General features: G+C 35.6%; 1 protein-coding gene across 2 annotated transcripts in view; it reads right to left on the bottom strand.

The window, feature by feature from the left end:
• The window catches only part of ACTR3B (actin related protein 3B), a 136059-nt gene that overhangs the window by 29821 nt on the left and 86040 nt on the right, over positions 1-20198 (bottom strand). For both annotated transcript variants that reach the window (XM_007504647.2, XM_056799948.1), the window contains exons 8-9: positions 16613-16786; positions 11357-11449 (exon numbers count right to left, since the gene is read on the bottom strand). In XM_007504647.2, the coding sequence (XP_007504709.1) occupies positions 11357-11449; positions 16613-16786 (267 nt within the window). The remainder of the gene's footprint in view (positions 1-11356; positions 11450-16612; positions 16787-20198) is intronic.

Below are 20198 nucleotides of genomic sequence, written 5' to 3'. Positions count from 1 at the left end.
TATTATTATTATTATTTTTACATTATTTTATTTTTTTCCCTTTTTCTCATTTCTATGTACTTAAGGTACATATGATCAATATTAATTTTTATTCTACAATATTAGTTTAAATATATATATACTTGTTGTTATTATTAATACGCACCCAAACAGCTTTAGACTATGGGAACCTGCCATTTATTGATAATTGTTGTGGGACTATGATTAATGTTTATGTCTGATTCTAGATATGAGATCAAACAAGGAGCACAGATATAACCTGGATAATGCCAAAAGAGCTCACAGGTCTAAAAATCAAAAGACCAATCCAGGTAGGATTAATACATTTCTAAGCCAATACTAAGGACTTGAACCTAGTGTGAGACTCGGGGTTGCGACACTTGACAGACGTTAAGATGTAGGCCTTCCCTGTATCCACACTCTTCGTGAAAATACCTACAGACAAGTACCTAAGGTTGGCTACCATCCTGGCTCCATCCATCCCTGAGAACGAAGGTAAAAATCAGACAAGGGGATAACACTTCCCTAGATATAAAATAAAAATCTGGTCCTCTTTTTTCTCTCCTATAGTATGGCAACTTCCTGTAGCCTGGGCTGCAAATGGGGAAGTAAAATATACTGCATTCTGTCCTACAGACTTGTGGGATTAGAAATTACTTAACTGGACCCTAATACAGAGGCCTGTGGAAAAAAAAATTTTTTTTTATTCTTGCTTTCTCAAATTTTGTATACATAGATTTTTTGATTTTGATACTGATTTTGAATTCTTTAATGTAAATATGCATATATAAAGGGTTATATTTTTTTCCCTTAATTTTTTCCCTTTTTCTTCTTTTGATTTTGATTTTATTTTGATATTGTTTTGTTTTTCTTTTGAATTAACTCACACACCCCCACAACTAAAACTTGAATCCTCAGCTGGACTCAGTGTTTTTTCAACACGTTCTTCAGGGGGGATTGTATTTCATCAAATCCAAGATTTAAATTTTGTTCGAGAGAGAAATCTTCAGAGAAGCTTGCTAACTAACTGAATCCAGAGAATGAACTGTTTGCAGAAAGATATCTAAACCTTTTCACTACAGGAAGATCCAGAATGAACCTTGGGGTGTGGTTGATTGAACATTTTTTTGAATGTACAATCTTATGCCAAAGGGGACTGCCCCCTAATTGGCTTTTGTCAATGCGCCCAGCAAAACATTGCTTTGCTGTCTTTCTCTCTCCTCTATTTCCCCATATTTACAACTATTATAATTTTCCTCTTAGTGGGTAGAAAAAATTTTTGTATACACTTATAGTTAGAAATTTTTGGGGTGCAGTATGCTTATGTTTAGTGATCAATTGGGGAGACTAGTCTCCCAATCATCATCAGGGGGGATTGTGAATTTTAAAAGTCTCCATCTTGGTCTAGCACCCAAAAATTGTGCACACCCACACTACACGGGCATGCGCTAGTCAATGACAAATCAGAAATAACTAACTGCCCACCTGGGCTGTCCTAAGCCAAGCTAGAGCCAACCATTGGATTTGTGAGACACAGGAAGTGAGGTAGGGAACAGCCTCTGAGATTCGCGGAACTTCCTGTGGGGAGAGCTAGAGAGGAGTTGGTGTGAGGAGCTTGGAGAGAGAGGACGCCCGCAGACAGCTTTCCTTCAGATCGGTCACGTGAGTTAAGGACTGATTCTTTCCACCTGGGCCTTTGGGCCTAAAACTCCCCCTGCCTTGGTCAGAAGTTGAGTAGCCTCTTTCCCTTTTCTCTTCTCTCCTTCTCTCCCTAACCTTTTCCCTACTCCCAGTGTGATTAAACCTCCATAAACCTCATTCTGACTTGAGTGTTTCATTTTAGGAATTTCATAAGTAAATTCCTTGGCGGCCATTGTTAAATATTATATAAATCTTGTAGCCACATTTGTAACCATTACTATATTATAACCTTCTCCCAGAAGCCTTAAATTTCCCCATTACAGGAAGAAAGGTCAGAACTCGGGGAAGATATCAAAATGCCAGGGAATCCACAAGTGACAATCATAACTTTGAATGTGAATGTGATGAACTCACCCATAAAACGTAGACAAATAGCATATTGGATTAGAACCCCAAACCCTACTATAGGTTGTCTTCAAGAAACACATATGAGGCAGGTTGATACTCACAAGGTTAGAATTAAAGGATGGAGTAAGATCTTTTGGGCCTCAACTGATAGAAAGAAGGCAGGAGTTGCAATCATGATATCTGACAAAGCCAAGGCACAAATACACCTGATCAAAAGGGATAGGGAAGGTAAATATATTCTGTTAAAAAGGGAATATAGACAATGAGGAAATATCACTAATCAACATGTATGCACCAAATGGTATAGCATCCAAATTTCTAATGGAGAAACAAGGAGAATTAAAGGAGGAAATAGACAGTAAAACCACATTAGTGGGAGACTTGAACCAACCACTATCAAATTTAGATAAATCAAACCAAAAAATAAATAAGAAAGAGGTAAAAGAGGTGAACAAAATCTTAGAAAAATTAGAGTTAATAGACATATGGAGAAAAATAAATAGGGACAAAAAGGAATACACCTTCTTCTCAGCACCACATGGCACATTCACAAAAATAGATCATACACTAGGTCACAGAAACATGGCACTCAAATGCAGAAAAGCAGAAATAATAAATGCAACCTTTTCAGATCATAAAGCAATAAAAATATTGATCGGTAAAGGTACATGGAGAGCCAAATCAAAAATTAATTGGAAATTAAATAATATGATACTCCAAAATCAGTTAGTTAGAGAAGAAATCATAGAAATAATAATTTTGTTGAGGAAAATGACAATGGTGAGACATCCTTTCAAACCTTATGGGATGCAGCCAAGGCAGTACTTAGAGGAAAATTCATATCCCTGAGTGCATATATTAACAAATTAGGGAGGGCAATGAATTGGAAATGCAAATCAAAAAACTTGAAAATGAACAAATTAAAAACCCCCAGAAGAAAACCAAACAAGATCCTAAAAATTAAGGGAGAAATTAATAAAATTGAAAGTGATAGAACTATTGCACTAATAAAAAAGACTAGAAGCTGGTACTTTGAAAAAACAGACAAAATAGACAAAGTACTAGTCAATCTAATTTAAAAAAGGAAAGAAGAAAGGCAAATTAACAGCATCAAGAATGAAAAGGGGGACCTCACCTCCAACTAAGAGGAAATTAAGGCAATCATTAAAAATTACTTTGCCCAACTATATGGCAATAAACATGCCAATCTAGGTGATATGGATGAATATTTACAAAAATATAAATTGCCTAGACTAACAGAAGAAGAAATAGATTTCTTAAATAATCCCATATCAGAAAAAGAAATCCAACAGGCCATCAAAGAACTTCCTAAGAAAAAATCCCCAGGGCCTGATGGATTCACCAGCGAATTCTACCAAACATTCAGAGAACAGTTAATCCCAATACTATACAAACTATTTGACATAATAAGCAAAGAGGGAGTTCTACCAAACTCCTTTTATGACATAAGCATGGTACTGATTCCAAAACCAGGGAGGCCAAAAACAGAGAAAGAAAATTATAGACCAATCTCCCTAATGAATATAGATGCAAAAATCTTAAATAGGATACTAGCAAAAAGACTCCAGCAAGTGATCAGAAGGCTCATCCACCATGATCAAGTAGGATTTATACCAGGGATGCAGGGCTGGTTCAATATTAGGAAAACCATCCACATAATTGACCACATCAACAAGCAAACCAACAAAAATCACATGATTATTTCAATAGATGCAGAAAAAGCCTTTGATAAAATACAACACCCATTCCTATTAAAAACACTAGAAAGCATAGGAATAGAAGGGTCATTCCTAAAAATAATAAACAGTATATATCTAAAACCATCAGCTAATATCATCTGCAATGGGAATAAACTAGATGCATTCCCAATAAGATCAGGAGTGAAACAAGGATGCCCATTAACACCTCTACTATTTGACATTGTACTAGAAACACTAGCAGTAGCAATTAGATAAGAAAAAGAAATTGAAGGCAGTAAAATAGGCAAGGAGGAGACCAAGTTATCACTCTTTGCAGATGACATGATGGTCTACTTAAAGAATCCTAGAGATTCAACCAAAAAGCTAATTGAAATAATCAATATGAATCACATAACTTCAGAAAATTTATGTGGAAATTTGTTATTAAAATAAAAAAAAATTTAAATAAAGTATAGGTCTGACCATGCCAACCCCCAAGACATTCAAAAAACCCTTATTACCAGTCTTCTCCTCCCACCTTTCTAATCTTCCTATTCCTTACTTATTTTTACATACTTTGTGATTCAATGGCACTGACTCTTCTTGGTATTTCTCAAACAAGATATCCCACCTTCCCTCTCTATACCTTTTCACTAGCTGTCACTCAGCCAGACTTGGAGAAAGGAGATCCTGAGTTTGAACTCAGACACTTTCTAGCTGTGGGACCCTGGGCTATGGGACCTTGTCACTTAACCCCAATTGTCTAGCCCTTACTGTTTTTCTGCTTTGGAACTGATACTTAGTATTAATCCTTAGAAGGCAAGGGTTTAAAAAAAAAGAAAGGCAGAAGACAATCCCTGCTCTTTAGGAGCTCTCAGTCTAATGGGTTATATGTACAAATACATAAGATGAAATGGAAATAATCAAAAAAGGAAGATATTAAGGAAGACAGGGAAAGATTTCTTGTAGAAGGTAGAATTTTAGCTGGAACTCGAAAGAAGCCAGAGAAGCCAAAAGGCAGGCCCTATGACAAGCTTGGGAAAACAAAGAAAAGCAAAATCATCCCCAACTTCAAGGAGTTTACATGCTAATGGGAGAGATAACATGTAAGTAAATAAGTACCTATGCAATAGTTAGAGCAGATAGAAGGGAACCGTACATAGGAATGTTCAAGTAACTGGGGAAATTGGGAAGGCCACTGGCAGGTTACAATTGAAATGAATGTTGAGGAAGCCAATGATATCAAGGGGAAGGGATGAGGAAGGAAAGCATTCCAGGAACAATGGATAGGCGGTACAAAAGAAAAAGGAGGAATAAAGGTTGGGGTTTAAGGAACAGCAAGTAGGTTGGTTTCATTGGATTATAAAGTGTGGTGAGGAGAATACTAAAAAGGTAGGAATAGCTTAGTTTGTGTATCTGCTATATGAAGATAATATGTGCTAGCATAATCATACTTTTACTTTTCAAGTATAGTGTAAGGGTTAGTGATAGGAGTTTTACAAAAGTGAAGAGAGCAGTTTGATAAAACATAGTTTAATTTGAGAATAAGTACAGATAAAATAGAAAGGAGGAAAGAGATTATTATTCAAATACCCTAATGACTATACCTAAATGCCTAATACTAACTAAAATTTCTAAAACCCTACATCTAACTGTCTTCTGAGGAAAGGTTCTTCTTGCCTGGCCAGACCAGGCCTATCTAACCTACTCTATCTAAAATTGATTTACTAACTATCTATCTTACACTAATAAATCAACAGCTACCATCCACAAGCTCCTTAAATAAGGTTTTATCCTCCAACTGTCAGTTGTAACTGCCAGTAGCAGACCATTCCCTCAGAGACAGACCTTCTCCTCTCTCAAGATCCAAAGGCAAAAGACATAACTGCCAACTGATTCCTTCCTTATCTTCCTCATCTCCTAGGTAACAGAATCTTCAGCTCTGGCCCACTGGCACCTGCCAGTTCAGCTCCACATTTCTGTTCTCTTGCCTCTTAAAGAGACAGAGGGAGAGATTAAGAAAATCCCTTTAACAATAGTTAAATATAATAAGCATTTCTTGAGCTCCTAATATATGCAGAACTATGTACTAAAAGCTGTGGATATAACATAAATAAGATTTACTTTCAGTAAATTTACAATTAGAAGGGGAAAGAAAGTATTTCCTTAATAGGCATAGCCATCTTTTGGGGGAAGGATGAGAAATCTTTGAATGTAATAGTGTAGTAGTGGGGAATGAGAGATGACAAATAGAAGAAATTCAGGGAAATAGGACAATTTTTATGAACTGATAAAATGAAATGATCACAAAAAATAAAACAATATATCCCCATAACTATAACAATGTAAACAAAAAAATCACTAAGAGGAAATTGGGAAAAAATCAGTTACGATCATAGAAGAAAGTGAAAGTCAGCAAGCATTTATTAAGTGCTTACTTTATGCCAAGCAATGTGCAAAGTGCTAGGGATACAAAGAAAAGCAAAGAAAGTTCCCGCTTTAAAGAAGCTCACAGTCTGAGAGGAGAGGCAATGTGCAAACAATATTTGTAAACACACATATACACACAAGAAAGAAACTAGAAATAATCAAGATAAATAAGGAGCTAGCATTAAGAAAGATCCAGAAAGGCTTCCTGTACAAAGTACGATTTTTGGCTGAGACTCGAAGCCAGGAAAATCAAGAGACAGAGATGTTTAGGGACATCTAGATGGCACAGTAAATAGATCACTGGGCCTGGAATTCTGTCTGTCTATCTATCTGTTTATGTGTCTATCTATCTATCTATCTATCTGTCTGTCTGTCTGTCTGTCTATCCATCTTTCTATCTATATATCTCATATATATGTGCCATGCAAATGATAGCTAATTGTTGTTATCATATGAGGAGGGAGAGCATTCTACCTACATGATAAGATATATGGGTGACAGCTAGTGAAAAGGTATGGAAAGGGAAGGTGGGATATCTTGTTTGAGAAATACCAAGAAGGTCATTGAATCACAGAGTATGCAAAAATAATTAAGGTATAAGAAGACTGGAAAGGTAGGAGGAGAGGACAAGTAATGAGGGGTTTTGAATGTCCAGGGGGTGGGAGTGGAGGCATGGTCAGATTTATTCTTCATTTTTAAACTTTATTTTAATAAGTTTCCACATAAATTTTCTGGAGTTATATGATCCATATTGTCTCCCTCTCTCTTCCTCCCTACTCCTGAAGCTGACAAGCAATTCAATCTGGGTTATACATGTATTATTACACAAAGCATATTTCCATATAATTCATAAACCTCAAAATATATGCTCAAAATAAATAAGTGATAAATCATATGTTTTCATCTACATTCCTACTCTAACAGTTCTTTCTCTAGAGGTGAATAGCATTCTTTTTCACCTGAGCCTCTCTGCCCCTGGCCTTTCTTTTTAATCTCCAATGCTTATTAAGACAATTAAGCAGCAGACACTAAAATTTATTGACTGAATGAGTAACTTAAATGTTTGATAAAAATATAGAATATCAGAAATAGAAGTTCCTGTACTCTCTTCTCATATATTTGACATATATTGTCACAAATAACCTTTTAAATAGGCAAAAGTAAAAAAAGAAACAAAAATTTCAGTGTTACTGAATGTGCCTAACTAGGGCTAAAGGAATATGGTCCTATTATCATCTCTGAGAGTTTATGTATGATATTATAATAGTACCAAAATACATTTCATCAAAAGAGCATAATTCCTAAATTCTAAGAGTTATCATGTAACAGAGGAAGATGGCAATATAAACAAAGTAAAATCATCATCTTTTTGATCCCCCATGTTGCATTCTCCCTGCAAAAAAAAAAAAAGTCAAAGTGAAAACTCATGGCCAGGAATGAAAAGATATAAAAGGATAAGAAACTGGCATCTTGGTTATTACATCTACAAATATTTCTGCATAGCCTTTATAATTAGCCAGAAGCAGAATGGTATTGCAGGGAGAATGCTTATTTTGGAATCTAAAGAGTTGGTTTCAAACTCTGGTTCTTCCACTTATCACCTATATAATCAGATCATCTCTAAGGTCCTTTCAAACTCCAAAGGTTAAGAACTAGGAAAATATTCTTAAGAGAATAAAAATGGTTAAAAATGGATTAAGAAGGCTAAAACAATTTAAACTTTGTTCGGTAAAAACAAAGTTTAAATTGTTTTAGCCTTCTCAGTAAAAGACAGAAATCAGCATGAAGCAAACCCAGAACCTAATAAGAGAAAAAGACACTTCTTTGGCTGGAATGTTTTTAAGACTGAGGCAAGAAAAGAGTGGAAAACAAAAATAAAATGGAAGCTGAAGCTGACTAATAGGCAACTGAACTAAGAGAAAAATGCTTACTGATGAAGTGAGCAATGGCATATTTTTTATAAAGTAGCTCTTCCTATCTTATCCAGGCTGAAAGTGTGGTGGCAATTCATGGGCCTGATTCCATTCCTGATAGATTTTTAACCTTCCTCATTTCCAACCTATGTCAATTCATCCCTACTTAACCCAGTGCCTCTCACTCTTACAGTTCACTTATTGGTGCCAGACTTAGAGCAGACACTTAGCATACTACAGTTCAGAATTCACAGGGTCAAACAATATATCACACAGCCTTCCCAGAATCAGAGATTACCAGTGTGGGCTATCCCTGCTCTTCAAAAGGACAAAAATACTCCAATGCTTTACAAATAGAAGGCACATAATATGTATACTTATTGAAATAGACATTCCATGTGATATAATAAGTCCTTATAGGTGATATTAAGATCATTTAAACCCAAGAACAAAACAATGTGTTGTTCTAAATATAGTATTTTAAGGTTTACAAAGTGTCTTACACATATCTCTTAATTCTCACAAAAATCCTGTGGGGTAGATACTAGATGTATTATTGTTCTATTTTTTCAAAGATAAGAGATCTTAAGTTCTGAGAAGTTATAGGACTTCTTCAAAGTCACCCAGCTAATAAGTGTCAAAGATAAAATTCAAACTCAGATCTCCTCTGAAACTTGCATTCTTTCCACTACACCAATGCTTCCAGGTCATGGTGACTTAGAAGAGTGATTAATGTGTAAATATGCCCTCTGTCTGTTGTTTCTCTATTTGTAAAAGTAGAAATAGTATTCCAATAATAGCTACTTCAAATGGGAAACTGAAAGACTAAGTGAGAAAATTTTTGTATCATAACAATCCTTTGTAATAAAAAGCATTACACAAACCCTGATGGATTAATATGGGGGAAAGAAAAGTAATTCAGGGAATATAATAAAATGTAAACTATACTTCCCATTGTTGTTAAGTTTAGTTTTCTAAAGCACTTGATGATTGGTTAGTATAAAAAGAAATTAATATCTAATAAGGTATAAATGCTTAAAGATAATAGGAATTCAAATAATCACTATGATATTAAATATCAGTTTAACATTAGAGATTCCAGTCTTACTTTGATTCTAGATGCCTCAAATCAGTTTGGCAGACACACAGTGCCATCTACCTTCCATTCAGTACAATTATAACTACTCCACAATTATTTTTAAGTTAAAAGATTCATTGAAAGGTCACTCTTTTTTCCCTAACTTTCCCAATGTCCATGTTCATCAACAATTTAGAACATTCAATTAGAACTCAATCAATAACATATTCAAGAATTGGGAAATAGGACATCAAGAAGTACATTGTCAATGGATCAATCAAGTATTCATGTATGTTAAAGTGAAATAAAATGAACTTTACTAAACATGAAGGAAACAAATATAAGAAATACTCCAGAGGTAAAAATAGATAAGATGTTTTCAAGTTTGGGGGACACAAATAAAAAAGTGAAAAAACCTGATAGTACAAAAAATCAAATTATGATTTATTCCCATTGTATCAGATCTAAATTTATTCATATGACTCTCTACTAAATGGCTTTTTTATTAGTTACATGTTATTTCCTATTATGCCAAGAGCTTTCTGCTTTACACAAGGCAAATAAAATAGCATACTATCACAAGTTTACTTTGGGCCTAAAATCTTCTAATCTTTTCTACCTATTTTCAAACCTCAACTTAAAGTTTATCTTTTTTCATGAAGTTTCGTCAGATTTTGTCTACTTAGCTCTAGTTATTCCAACACCACAGAACAGTTCATTATTACATTTCTGTTGTTTAGTCATTTCAGTCATGCCCAACTCTTTGTAACCGAAATTCCTGGGTTTTCTTAGCAAAGATGCTAACATAGTTTTGTCATTTCCTTTTCCAGCTCATTTTATAGATGAGGAATTGAGACAAAAAGGGGTTAAGTGACTTGCCCAGGATCATATAGCTAGTAAGTGTTTAAGGTCACATTTAAGCTCAAGTCTTCCTGATTCTAGACCCAGTGCGCTATCCACTGCACAACCTAACTTTCTATTATTTCATTACAAACCCTCTCTCTCCTAAAAAAAAAAATAAAATCACACTCTTTAATTGTAAGGGTGGGACTCTACTGATTATCAATTCACTTAAAATTGAGCAGTTACTTTTGGTAATGGTGCTTGCCTGAATCAGTCAAACAAAAAGAGTTTAAACAGGGCCTGTACAGCTCCTTGAATCAATTAAAGCCCATGTGTAAGTCACAACCTATTAAATTTATATAAAAGGAAGAAGCTATTTCAGAATGAAATAGAGATTCTATGGATCTGGATTTAAGAGGATAGAGTAAGCATGACCTTTCAGCACACCTTTGAAAAGCTAAAGACAGACTGAACTATAACAGATAAAAGATCTATCAAGGAGAGACATTGCTCTAAAGGCATGTCAGGACAGAAGGCCTAGGCCAGTGATGATGAATCTTTTAGAAACAGAGTGTCATGCCTGCTCCCCCAGAGAACAAGTGCCACACCCTGCCCTCTCCACCTCCCCCCCACCCACCACTGCCCCTTACCCCAGAAAGGGGAGGGAAGGAGCATTCCTATTGGGCTGCTTGGCAGAAGTGCTGGGGAACTGAGACATGCCCTCAGGTACACAGAGAAGAAAAGGGGAAGAGTTCCACCCTGAGTCCCTTTGGCTTTCTAATAATGAATTCTGGCAGGCGACTCCAGGTATGCCTACAGAGAGGGCTCTGCATGCCCTTTTTGGCACCCATTCCATAAGTTTGCCATCTAAGGAAAATTCTTTGAAAAGGCTGGCATTGTTCCCAATTTTCCTAACAGTGCCTGTCTATCCACAGACATTATTATAATATGATCTGCTATTTTATTTCCCAAACATTTTCAGTAAAATCAATCTTTAAAAAGCCAAGACTTAACTAGAAATTTAAAAATATATCAAAAATAGGCAGAGTACAACCTCTATCTAAACCATTATGAATTTTCCTAACTAGGGCTTCAGAGCAATGGTGACTGAACTTATAACTTTCTATCTAAAATAAACTCCCCGAAGCTGCATTAGATGGAAATCCATATAACTCAGAAAACTAAATCACCTCCTGGGCTTAAAACAAGCTAATTATTGTAACCAGTTATTATATAAGTTTAACAATCATAATGATGTGCAGCATTTATATAGGCAAACAACCTAATAATTTTTGCTTTAAATTTTCTACTATAACCAGCACCTTACCCTAGTCAGTTTTTACCTTATAGAGTGGACGACGAACATCGATGGGGCAGTTCTGAATAACTTCATCAACTACATCTGAAATGGACTCCATGAAATCTGGATTAGCAAACTAAAAAAGGCATATAAGAAAGATTACACATTGTTTCAAAAGAAGAGAAAAGAACAAAAAAATTCTCAGGGAAAGTATTGCACAATGATTTATATTAGAAAGCTAAGATGATCAAATTAAGCCTATTACACATGTAATATTACATATGAACAGTATAAATAAGACATTGGCTTCTTCAAAGGATAAAATGTGTGATTTTAGTAAAGAATTAAGAGAGACAGACCAACAATAAATCATGAATAACTAATGTCACCCTAACAAGAGAAATGAAGACATGTAACTAACCTGAATAGCTAATATTTGTTATAATATTTGTGGAATATTAATATTATGAAACAATTAATCATTAAAACTGTATCCAATGACAGACTAGTACAAAACTAGGTTAAGAGGCTAAGGATTTTTTTTTCCTTTTTAGAGAGAAGCATTTTTAAATAGAAAAGCACTAGTATAATCAAGAGAGGCAGCATGCAGCAAAAAATAGAGTGCTGAAAATGGAGTCAAAAAGACCTGAGTTCAAAATATTATCTCAGAAATGTCCTAGTTGTTTGTCCCTAGATAAATCACAACCTCTCTCAGCCTTAGCTTCCTCGTCTGTAAAATGGAGATCAATTAATCAACAAGCCTAGGCCATTCCCCAATTGATAAATGGTCAAGGGACATGAATAGGCAGTTTTCAGAGGAAGAAATCAAAACTATCAATAGTCATATATAAAAATGTTCTAAAACACCCATAGTTAAGAGAAATGCACTTTAAAGTAACTGAGGTGCTGCCTTATGCCTATCAAATTAATTGAAATAACAGAAATGGAAAATAACAAATGCTAGAGAGGATATAGAAAAACAGATATACTAATACTCTGTTACTGGTGCGGCTGTGAATTGGCCCTATGCATAAAAAGCTAGAAAACTGGACATGAACTTTGATCTAGTAATACCACTACTAGCCCAAAGAAATCAAAGACAAATGGAAACAATTTATAGAAAATATATATTTATAGTATCTCTTTTTTTTTGGTGGCAAAGAATTAAAAATTGAGAGGATACCCATCAGTTGGGGAATGGCTGAACAAGTTGTGGTACATGAATGTGATCGAATACTATTATGCTTTATGAAATAATGAAGGGGATGGTTTCAGAAAAATATGGGAAGATTTATATGAATTGACACAAAGTGAAATGAGCATAACTAAAAATAACCTACACAGTAACAGTATTATTGTATGGATAACCAGCTATGAAAGACTTATTAAGTCTGATCAACAAAATGATCTACCACAGTTACAAAGGACTATGTAAAATGCTACGTACCTCCAAATAGAAAACTGAATAACTCATAGTGAAACATATTTTTTCCTTGTCCTCCAACTCCCCCTGACCCATTCCCAAACATGGTTAATGCAGAAATAATGTTTTGCATGACTTCATATGTGTGAAGGGAACTGTATTTCTTGTCTTTTCAATGAGGAGAGAAGGAGATGAAAGGTGGGAGAGAATTCAGAACTAAAAATAAAATAAAACTGAATTTTTTAAAAAATCAATCAACAAGCTTTATTAAATGCCTACTGTGTTCCAGGCACTATACTAAGTCTAGAGAATAGACACTGGAAACACAAAGACAAAAACAAAACACATAATACCCCAAGGTTCTGATTTGGATCTCGTCTTCTTCCCTCTTTAGCTCTTGGTGATCTTATCAGCTCTCATAGATTCAATGCTCATCTTTATGCAGATCATTCCCAAACCTATATATCCAGCATTTATCTCCTCATTCCCATTCCTGAATATCCAACTGCTTCCTAGATATCTCCAAGTAAATGCCTTATAAATATCTCAAACTCAAAATGTTCAAAACCAAACTCATCATCTTTCCCCCTAAAGAAGTAATGGTAAACCTTTTAGAGACAGAGTGCCAGGCTCCAACCCCACCCCCCAGATTGAGTGCCATGCCCACCCATCCAGAGACAGCATGCTGTTCCCCTTTCTTCACTGCTTGCTGAGTATGCCTCACCTCACTCACCCCACACAGGAGAAGAGGAAAGCACTACCATTGGGCTGCTGGACAAAGGGGTGAGGGGTGTGAAAACATCATCAGGCATGGTAGAGAGGGGGAGAGGGTCAGTTTTGCCTGAGTCCCTCTGCCTTTCTAGTAATAAACTCTGGGACTGGGGTTTTGGGGGTAGGCAGTGGGGAGGAAGGGTGACCAAGTGGCCACAGAGAGTGCTCTACATGCCACCTTTGGCACTCATGCCATAGGTTCACCATCACTGCCCTAAACCCATTTTTCCTCCAAACTTTCCTATTTCTGTTAATACCATTTTTCTAGCCATCCAGGTTCCCAATCTAAGAGTAATCTTCAACTCTTCATTTTCTGTCATGACATCCACTGTCAAATTTTATGAATTCTACCTCTCCACTATCTTTCATATTTCTCTACTAACATCATAATGACCCTAGTTTTCTCCTAACTATTTTAGCAGTCTCCTAATTGGGCCCCAGCTTCCAATATGTCCCTTAACTAATAAACTTTCCATACAGCACTCAATTAACAGTCATAAGATGACAGATTTATAATAGGAAAAGAATAGCTTAACAGCTATCAAATTTATCCCCCTCAATTTATAGATTAGGAAAATGAAACCCAGAGAGGTTAAGTGATTTGCCCAAGGTCACAGGGGCAAAGTGACAAGAACTGGAACTCAAACCCAAGTCTTCTTTGAATCCCTTATCTTTACATTGTACCACAGATCTGACCACACCATCATCCTACTCAAGAAGCTTTTGTGGCTTCCAAATATTTCTTAAATAAATACAAAATGTCATTTAAGGTCCTTATTATCTGGTTCCAGACTACTTTTTCACATACTATTCCCAGTCAAGCCTTCTACACCACCTAAACTGGCCTATATATGGTCTTCTCTATATAGCATCCTATCTCTTGCTCTCATGCCTTTACAAAGCCTGCCTCCAATTGGCTGAAATGTTCTTTCTATCACATCCTGGAGACATTTCTGCTCGAAGACTTACAGTGCTGACTGGTAACTATCTCTCCTGGACCACTATTTGAGGCAAACTTCATCCATGGTTCATTGTACCCCCTACTTACATGTTATCTCCTCCACATCCTTACTAACCTATTTTACCACTGCATTTCTTTTCCTTTGCCCTTCCCCACACACTCCACTCTTATAAAAGCATTAATCATGGGAACAGCTGGGTGGCTCAGTGGATTGAGAGCCATGCCTAAAGATGGGAGATCCTGGGTTCAAATCTGACCTCAGACACTTCCCAGCTGTGTGACCCTGGGCAAGTCACTTGGCCCCCATTGCCTAGCCCTTACCACTCTTCTGCCTTAGAATCAATATTGATTCTAAGATGAAAGGTAATGTTTTAAAAAAAAAAGCATTAACCATAATTGTCAAATCTGCCATTGTTCTTACTTAAGGTGTGTGAATATAATCTCCTATTGCCCCATTTACAATCCTTGTCCCTGATTACAATTCTCTTATGTACTGTTATGTACTGTTTCCCCTATTAGAATGTAAGCTGCTTGAGAGCAAGGACTGTCTCTGCTTTTTTGTATTTATATTTCTAATCTTAAATAAATTAGTGGTCCAAGAAGAAATTAAGTGTCAGATATATTGATAAGGGTTCATGACCAAATAAAAGATAAAAAGGATCACAAAAAATAAAACATACAATTCAGATTCTACAAAACTTAAAAGTTTTTTAACAAATAAAACCAATACTAACTTTCCTTCTAGTTAACACTAAAAGATAAACAAGTAAATGGGTAAAATCTTTGTAGTTACTATGATTTAAGTCTCATTTCTAAGACATATTGGGAACTGAGTTAAATTTATAAGAATGAATCACTGATAAATGTTCAAAGGATATGATTAGGTTCTCTGTTCTTTAATAATGCTGACCTACTTGCAGTTCCTTGAACACATCACTACATCTCCCATCTCCACTGAACTTGGCTATCTTCTATGCCTGAAATGCTCTACGTTTTGCCTTGACCTTCAAGTTTTCCTGGCTTGTCTCAAGACTCAACTCAAACCCTATTTTCTGCCAAAGGCCTTCCCTAGTCAGCCCAGATCCTGGTATCTTGCTATCTCAGACTGCTTTCTCTCTATTCTGTATCTTCTTTTATGTACCGATTTATTTACATGTTACTTCCCTCATTAGAATATAAGCTCTTAGAGGGCAGGGACTGTCTTTGCCTTCCTCTGTATCCCCATTACTTAGCACAGTACCTGGTATATGGTAAGCACTTAATAATTACTTGTTGACAGACTGACTTACTGGACAGGAAAGACCCCAAGCAGAAAGTGGTGTTTTAGCTGAGTCTTGGAGGAAACCAGTGATTCCAAGGGGCAGAAGTGAGGAAGTAAAGCATTCCAGACATGGAGGACAGCTCATGCCAAGGCATGGAAACAGGAAATGGAATATCATTTGTGAGGAACAACAAGAAAGCTAGTTTACCTGGATTGAACAGTACATAGAAGTTTGGAATAATGTATAATAAACTACAAAAGGTAGGATGGGGTCAGATTTTCATAACATGGTTTTAAATGCCATACAGAGGAGTTCATATTTGATTTTAGAATATGGAACCACTGGCATTTGAGAAGGAAGGTGGTGACATAATCACTTCACCCTAGAAAAATTACTTTATGGGTGATATCTGACCTGCTTATCTCACAAAATTACTAAGGATCACACAAAATAATATGTGTGAAAGCATTCTGTAAATTGTAAACTGATTCATGTGCAAAATATGCTTTTAAAAAATAATATCATATAGCCTTTTAAGGCTTATTCAGCTTTTACCCAGAAATCCTATAAAGTGAGTACTATTACCCTTATTTTGTAGGTGAAAAGACAGAGACATAGAAAGGTAAACTTGCCAGAGAATACCCAATTTAGTGCTAGTCAGAACCAGGGTATGAATTTCCTGATTCTTAGAGTAATATTTGCCCCAATATCGGGCATACATGTGATTTTTAAGAGATTTCTGCACATATGAGTAAAGCCAATTTACTAGATAACCAATTCTCTACCTTTAAATGCTTTGTTGAAAACTTTTTTTTCACAGTAGGTGGTGCTATTGCTCCAAATAACACAATCTACAGCTCATTCACAAATAAAATTTCTTACCTCTGGATGAAAGAAAATTTCAGGTCCAAGAAACCTTTCATAACCAACATCTATAATGAATTTCTTCTGGTTGATTGCATTGATGCCTGTGTATTGTTTGATCCATTTACGTGCGTCTACATCATACTTAGCAAATTCTTTAACTATGTCAGGGCAGATATAACAGTATTTCTCCTGCACAAAATATGAAGATCACCAGACATTAAGGCTAACTAAAGTGTATCCCCTTAATCAAAAAATACAGTAGCATTATGCAGCAGCCAAATTTCTGACATTGCAACCTATGACTTAAAAAATAAAAGGCTATATTTATTGCCAGCTATTATATAAGAATATTACACAATATCCTTATAAGGAATATGAAGATATTCCTTACAGCAATTTATCCAACAATCTGATATTCAACCAAAAAACCTTCTGATACTACAAAGTATCCTTTTATTTGTAGCTTAACCCACTGCTTTTTGTAACTTCATTATCATCTCAGTTTTAGCTTACTGCCTCTTCCCATTTTGGAATGCTGACATATAATTTTGATACTTCATTTCAAAGTGTTATTTTGGCTAGTCATCCTATTGTTGCCTCACTTTAGCTCCCCATATAGCAAATGTTCAGATAGCTTGATGTCAGTGATTTTTCATGCAGCAGCACAGCAAGTATTTCTTCCATGATGTAGACTGGCTGGAATCCTATGTTTCTTTGTTGGTGATCTTGTCTGTCCAATGTAGTTCACAGAGGGCACTAATCAAATTATGAGAGGTTGGGTATGACATCTACAGCATAGGTATCTGGGCACCGCCACCCCAAACTTTATATAGACTACAATTTCACACTGCCTTCCAAACCCTCTTGGTCTTCTTAAAAGCCATGATGTCTTCTTGATTATGTTTTCCAATTCTCTGTCAAACAGTCTTTGCAATCAGACAACAAATTACTACAGTAACAGAATTTGGTGACAAGTTTAAAGCTCTACATTCTCAGCAAAAAGAATTGGCCATATACTGTTCCTAGGAATAGGCTGATATATGAATTTGGTCATCTTTAGATTTGGAATTAGTACAATTTCATTTAATTTTACAAAGAAGCATCTATAGTGTTTACCATGCCTTCCTGAGTATGTTATGGACCATCAGAAAAACAGAGAGATCTTAAGATCTTGAGGCATCTTAGCTTACTAAATTAAAAACTTTTTTAAAGTTCCTGAATTATAAACTAGTAGAAATATAGCTTCATAGAGGACTAGTTCCATTTTTACTTTTATGTCTTCAGTGTTTGAATCAAGGTAGGCATTTATTAAATGTCTGTTGACTGAAATTAACTGAATCCTGGTGAATTTCTCATAACATTTCAACTACCAAAAGCCAAAATTAAAATGGTACTATTCAAGGATGGGGCTAAAAACTTTACAAAAATGTATCAACCACCTAAATACACATGTATTTATAAGGTATGTTGTAGTGGGGATTCTGTTTTAGTATAGCTTAGACTAGATGACCACTGAAATCCTTTGCAACTCTAAAATTGTGATTCTAATTTCTAGTTCGATGTGATGGTTACATGAAAAACTTTTGGTGATACTATTTTCCCTCTAAAATATTAAATATGAATCATATGTTTGTTTTTTAAAATCCATATCTTTTGTCTTGGAATCAATACTGTATATTGGTTCCAAGGCAGAAGAGCAGTAAGGACTAGGAAATGGGGATTAAGTGACTTGATATGGGTCACACAGCTAGGAAGTATCTGAGGCCAGAATTGAACCCAGGACATCCCATCTCTCAATCCACTGAGCCACTGAGCTGCCCCTTAATCATGTTTTTAAATATTTATTATGTGGCACTCAGAGATGGGTTAAAAGTTGGCTTAATTTACTTTATTTTGCTTCTAAATTTCCCTGATTCCCGTGTTTCAGATATGTATGTTACTTTGGGGGGGGGGTGTCCTCTTTTTTCCTCTATTACAAGATTCAGAAGGTATAAATAAAAATTTAAACTAAAAACAAAACAAAATGTATGTGCTGTCATCCCAGACACATAACCTAGCATATCCACAGTTTCCTCCTCACACCCAAAAAAACAAACCTTCCTAAATGCCAACATTTATAATCTTTCTTAGTCAATTCTTTCTAATCCGAAAATTTTCCCATGGCAAAATCATTGTTCAGTGAGGGTACAGGTGGGAAATTCAAATTAAAGCACAAGAAAGCAAAACTACAGAATGTTTCCTTTAGGCTAAAATGTTTTCTATGGCTTTCTTTTAAACTACTCCCCCTAGTCAAAATTTAAGGCAAATTAATATTTGATCCATATTTTAAAGTAATGGTGAAAATAAAATTCAAATTAAGCTTTATGTAATTACTCTTCAGTAGTAAAATATGGTGAATTTTCTGTTCAGTGTAAATCTGCTGAATCCAACTGGTTTTGTGGCTGATGGAGAACATGTTGACTTAACCACAGAGGATAAGAACTATCTCATTTTCATACTTGTAATCCATCTACTTAAGCACAATGCCTGCCACTTAATTAATAGGATCTTAAAAAGTCAAGCAACAATAATTTATTATGCAGTTTCTATATGCCAGGCATGTTGCTATGCACTATGGCTACAAAGGCAAAAGTCTTTGCTGTCAAAAAGTTAATAAACAAGAGAAACATGAAAACAACTATGTACAAACAAGATAACTATTTGGAGATAACAAAGAAAGGGATGGTAGTGCCCTTAAGAGGAATAAGGAAACGTTTCTTGAAGAAGGTAAAATTTAATTGGGACTTAGAAGGGAGAGAAGAAAAAAGAATTCTGGGCATATGGGATAACCAGGAAAAAAAAAAGTAGTCAAAAGACAGAGGGTCTAGTTTGAGAAATATAAAAGAAGCCAGAGTCACTGGACAGGAGAAAATGGGAAGAGGTGTAGAGTGTAAGAAGACTGGAAAAATAGAAGGGGACTAATTTATGAAGGACTTTGAACACTAAATAGAGAATTTTTAGTTTGTACCTGGAAGTGATACATAGTGACTTGAATATGTTGAATAGAGGGAGTCATATGGTCAGACCTATACTTCAAAAAAACAAATTTGGCAGCTGAGTGAAAGATGGAATGGAGTAGGGAGGGACTTGAGGCAGAGACCAATCAGCAGAAAACTGTAATAGTCTGGACATGATGAGAGTTAAGACCTGCACCTAAGTGATGGCAATGTCAGGAGAGAAGTGGTATATTCACAATAAATGTGAACTAGTTTTGAAAATTGACTGGATATGAAGGGTGGAAGTGAAGAGTCAAGAATAACACCTGGGATGAGAGTGTAGGTAATTGGGAAAATAGTGGGAAGTTCAGAGGGAAAAAAGGAAGATTTGGGGAGAAAGATAATTATTTCAGTTTTGTAAATTTGACTCTGGTTGTGTGCTGAGTTGTCTAAATAGGTGATAATGAAGTTTGTGGGAGCTGAGGAGATCAAAAAGGGAAATAGTATTGAAAGGAAAAATAGAGCCCAGTAGAGTCCTGGCAGATGGGGATATCAACAGTTAGGGAACATGATCTGGTTAAAGATCCAGCAAAGTAATGGGCAGATAAATGGGAAGAGAACCAAGA

The sequence above is a fragment of the Monodelphis domestica genome, chromosome 5 (assembly GCF_027887165.1).
Source record: "Monodelphis domestica isolate mMonDom1 chromosome 5, mMonDom1.pri, whole genome shotgun sequence".
Lineage (NCBI taxonomy): Eukaryota > Metazoa > Chordata > Mammalia > Didelphimorphia > Didelphidae > Monodelphis > Monodelphis domestica.
The sequence above is the reverse complement of the archived record's forward strand: the minus strand, read 5'-3'. Positions and strand labels throughout refer to the sequence as shown.